Source organism: Mus pahari, chromosome 7, assembly GCF_900095145.1.
Source record: "Mus pahari chromosome 7, PAHARI_EIJ_v1.1, whole genome shotgun sequence".
Taxonomy (NCBI): Eukaryota; Metazoa; Chordata; class Mammalia; order Rodentia; family Muridae; genus Mus; species Mus pahari.
The window spans coordinates 55,804,388-55,806,248 of record NC_034596.1 but is presented as its reverse complement, the minus strand read 5'-3'; the positions used below and the strand labels follow the sequence as shown (position 1 = coordinate 55,806,248).

Here is a 1,861-nt window from a genome sequence, read left to right as displayed (position 1 = left end):
GTACACTCACAGGCGTACATGTGATCAAGTACACTCACATGCATACACGTGATCAAGTACACTCACAGGCGTACACGTGATCAAGTACACTCACATGCATACACGTGATCAAGTAGTACACTTACAGGCATACACATGATCTACTCTACTGAACTCTTAAACAAGTTAGCCGCAGAATATATAAAATATTAAATGGATCAAATGCGAAAAGCGGCTTACCATACAAAGGTAGAAAAAAAGCTAATAGTCTATAACCATCAAACACTTACAAGTAAAAGAAACTCTACTTTCAATTTAGCTTTGACTTAAAACTGTGAAACATACATTAGAATTAAAACTGAATGTACATTTTTGTAATGCCAACAAACCACATGTGATAACTTGAGTTTCCAAGGAGCAAATAAGGAGCCCTGTATGTGGCTGCAAAGGTGACAGACATTTATTTGGACTATATAATCCTCATTCCCAAAGATAGAAAAAAGGTTTGTAATTTTGATTTTAAAATCTTTAGCTCCTTGGAACTATATCACAGGCTCCTGAACTCCTCAGGAGAAAAAGAAGCTAGAGAGTCAAACTGTTTTAATTGTGTACACAACTGAAGACACACACATACCTGCCCCTGGTAAGAATGAATTGTTCTCTCCAGCTCTTCTTCAAGATCCTTGGCACGCTGCCTATAAGGAATAAGCAATTACTCCACTATGGTAACATATAGTAAGAAACGAGAGCACATGACTACAAAAGTATCAACAGGGGTGGTAGTAGCCAGGGAGGCTGGCCTCAAACTCAGAGACTCAATTGCTTCTGCCTGAGTGCTGGGATCAAAGGCACACACCACCAAAGCAGGTTTTCTGCCTTAGTTTTAACCTCAAGTAAGCTGTATGAGTACCACTGCTTGGGTGTGGCTAAAACAAAGTCACACAAGGATTTATACAACAAACAAGGTCTCACCGTGTATACTAGCCTGGCCTTGAGCAAATTTATAATCTCCTCCCTTTCCACCCCAAGTGCTGGAGTCACAGGCAAATGCCACCATCCTGGCCCTCAGGTTTTCATTTTCAGGAGGTAAAATCCTGAGAGATTAACTCAGGTGCCTATAATCTTAGCAGAAGTTCCAGGAAAGGAACTCTTAGAAGGTGAAATATGACTTACTGCCTTTATGAAACACAGGTAATTTCTCTATTGGACAAAAATGCAAGCTGACTCTTCCTGGAGTAAAGAGAAGTCCCACTAGGATTCAGAGCACCGCTTTGCTTGCCTTTCTGACAGATATCCTATTTCCTTAGATCCACTGAAGACTGAACCAAAAACTACAGCTAAGCACTCGCTCAAATGCCAAGTGTGCCTGGCTCCTTTCATGGCGCTCTTACTGAATGTTATTATGTACATTCTTCCCATTTGAGCAAAGCCATCTGAGCTTGAACTAACGGCTCTCTCCATTTTCCTTCTGCAAGACAGGGTCTTATGTAGGCCAAGCTGGTTTCAAACTCACTATTTAGCCAAGGTTGGCCTTGATTTTGTGATCATTCTGTCCCACCTCCCAGGTGCTAGGACTGCAGAGCAGACTAATGTGCATATACCACCACATTGGCATAAATAACTATTTACAAACTTCCTGACATTCACATTAAATGTCTATGTTCAATTTGAGTCTTAAGTATCAAATCCCTAAAAAGAATATTTTCCCTTCTATTTTCTGAATATCTGCAAAATACAAATAAATCTCAATGAAAAGTAATGAAAAATATATATATATAAGCCATTTCGCTGCTGCTGCTGCTGCTGCTGGTGCATGCATGTAGTACCAGCACTCGGGAGACAGAGAAAGGTCAATCTCTGAGGTTGAGGCCAGCCTGGTCTA

At 40.6% G+C, this 1,861-nt stretch overlaps 1 protein-coding gene across 16 annotated transcripts in view; it reads right to left on the bottom strand.

Moving 5' to 3' along the window:
- The window catches only part of Mia2 (MIA SH3 domain ER export factor 2), a 91,100-nt gene that overhangs the window by 19,444 nt on the left and 69,795 nt on the right, over window positions 1-1,861 (bottom strand). For all 16 annotated transcript variants that reach the window (XM_029540566.1, XM_029540567.1, XM_029540568.1 and 13 more), the window contains one exon: window positions 614-674. In XM_029540566.1, coding sequence (XP_029396426.1) covers window positions 614-674 — 61 coding nt within the window. The remainder of the gene's footprint in view (window positions 1-613; window positions 675-1,861) is intronic.